Raw genomic sequence first — 1653 nt, forward strand, 5'->3', positions numbered from 1 at the left:
CCACCTTGAGGCTCCACTGGAGAGGAAGACAAAGCTGGTAGTCTTATGCAAGACTCGATGGATCGTGCGACATGTAGCCATGAAAGCATTTAGTGAACTCTACCAGGTCATCGTGAGTTGTCTGGAAGACATGGTGGACATCAGCAGATGTGTGACTCTGAAACCCTGGTGAAAACGAGAGGATTCTTAGCTGAACTTTGAGTTCCTTGTTGCCTTCATTGTGATGAAAAACTGCCTCCAGGTGAAGGGATGCCTTCAAGATGTGCGTAAGGATGACGAGTCCTACTTCGAGGTGTGGTACCAGGAGGCCAAGTACCTAGCTGAGCGCCTTGATGTGGAGCAGATAATTCCAAGAGTGTGCAAGCGCCAAACCATGAGAAGTAACACACCTGCAACAACTGTTCCCGAGTACTACAGACGAACCATCCTGATTCCCTTCCTCGACAACATCACGAGTGAACTGGATATCCGCTTTTCCGCACACAGCTAACTCATTGTGGATGGGATGAAGCTCACACCTAATGTCGTCTCTGAGCAGCCAACTGGAGCATTGCCATCAGGAGTTCAGTCGCTCGCTGATCGCTACAGTGAGGATCTACCATCTCCAGACAGTCTACTATGTGAATACCACAGATGGTGGAGGAAATGGCAGGCCAATGGTGAGACAGTTCCTCCAGCAACTATCCGGGACGCCCTCCAGTCATGTGAGGCTGGATTTTATCCTAACCTCAACATTCTGCTGAGGATGTTGTGCACTGTGCCAGTCACTACAGCGAAATGCGAGAGATCCATCAGCACCATTCGTCGGCTAAAAACCTACCTGCACTCAACAATGAAAAGCGAAAGACTGAATGGACTAGCACTGATGACGATCCATTATGGAATCAGCGTAGACATTGGTGCTGTTGTGAGTGACTTTGCCTCCAGTCTTCCCACTCGCATGAAATTTGACAGTGTGGACTTTCTCCGGAAAAGTTAGATTTTATTTTGTGATTACCATATGCATGGACTGGCCATCTGATCCACATTCATTGATGAACATTTGTGAAAAATGGACATGAATTGAGATTTGTTTGTGTGGAAAATTGATAATTAACTTTAACCATCAGAGATATGTAGTTATGACATACTTGATATGTATCTTTATTGAGCTTATATGTATATCAGTATATCATTACTGAGGACTTTTGAAAGAGTAATTATTGAGGTCTTGTGATCTGTATTTAATTGATGTATGTGTCAAGTATTTATTGAGGTCTTGTTAAAATATATATTTATTGTTGTCTTGTGTAGAGTATTTTTTGAGGTCTTTATTTTTTTTATATATTTATTAGTGTCATAAGTGAGAGTATATAGAGGTCTTGTTAAAATATTTATTGTTGTCTTGTGTAGTGCTTTTGTTGAGGTCTTTTAAAAATATTTATTGTTGTCTTGTGTAGAGTGTTTTTATTGAGGTCTTGTTAAAACATCTATTGATGTCCTGTGGTACAGTATACAGTTAGAGTATGGGGTTGAGGGATATAGCAAGTTTCTGGTGTCCCGAGACCAGGTCTATTTCCCGAGGCGTTTTATTATACCGATACACACTGGAGAGATATTTGTAAATCATAAGCTGTATAGCTTCACGTCCCAAATACCCTTTTGATGGCAATG

The 1653-nt window shown here is 41.9% G+C and overlaps 1 protein-coding gene across 1 annotated transcript; it reads left to right on the top strand.

The window, feature by feature from the left end:
- The first annotated feature begins 505 nt into the window (after window positions 1-505).
- Window positions 506-979, top strand: LOC110457476 (52 kDa repressor of the inhibitor of the protein kinase-like). The gene has a single exon (XM_021508772.1). It carries the CDS (start codon window positions 506-508, stop codon window positions 977-979), a length of 474 nt encoding a protein of 157 aa, XP_021364447.1.
- Window positions 980-1653: the final 674 nt, after the last annotated feature.

Source organism: Mizuhopecten yessoensis, unplaced genomic scaffold (genome assembly GCF_002113885.1).
Source record: "Mizuhopecten yessoensis strain PY_sf001 unplaced genomic scaffold, ASM211388v2 scaffold9157, whole genome shotgun sequence".
Lineage (NCBI taxonomy): Eukaryota > Metazoa > Mollusca > Bivalvia > Pectinida > Pectinidae > Mizuhopecten > Mizuhopecten yessoensis.

What these genes read in the sequence shown, in the direction of transcription:
- LOC110457476 (XM_021508772.1), top strand. Translation starts at nt 506, where the DNA reads ATGAAGCTCACACCTAATGTCGTCTCTGAGCAGCCAACTGGAGCATTG.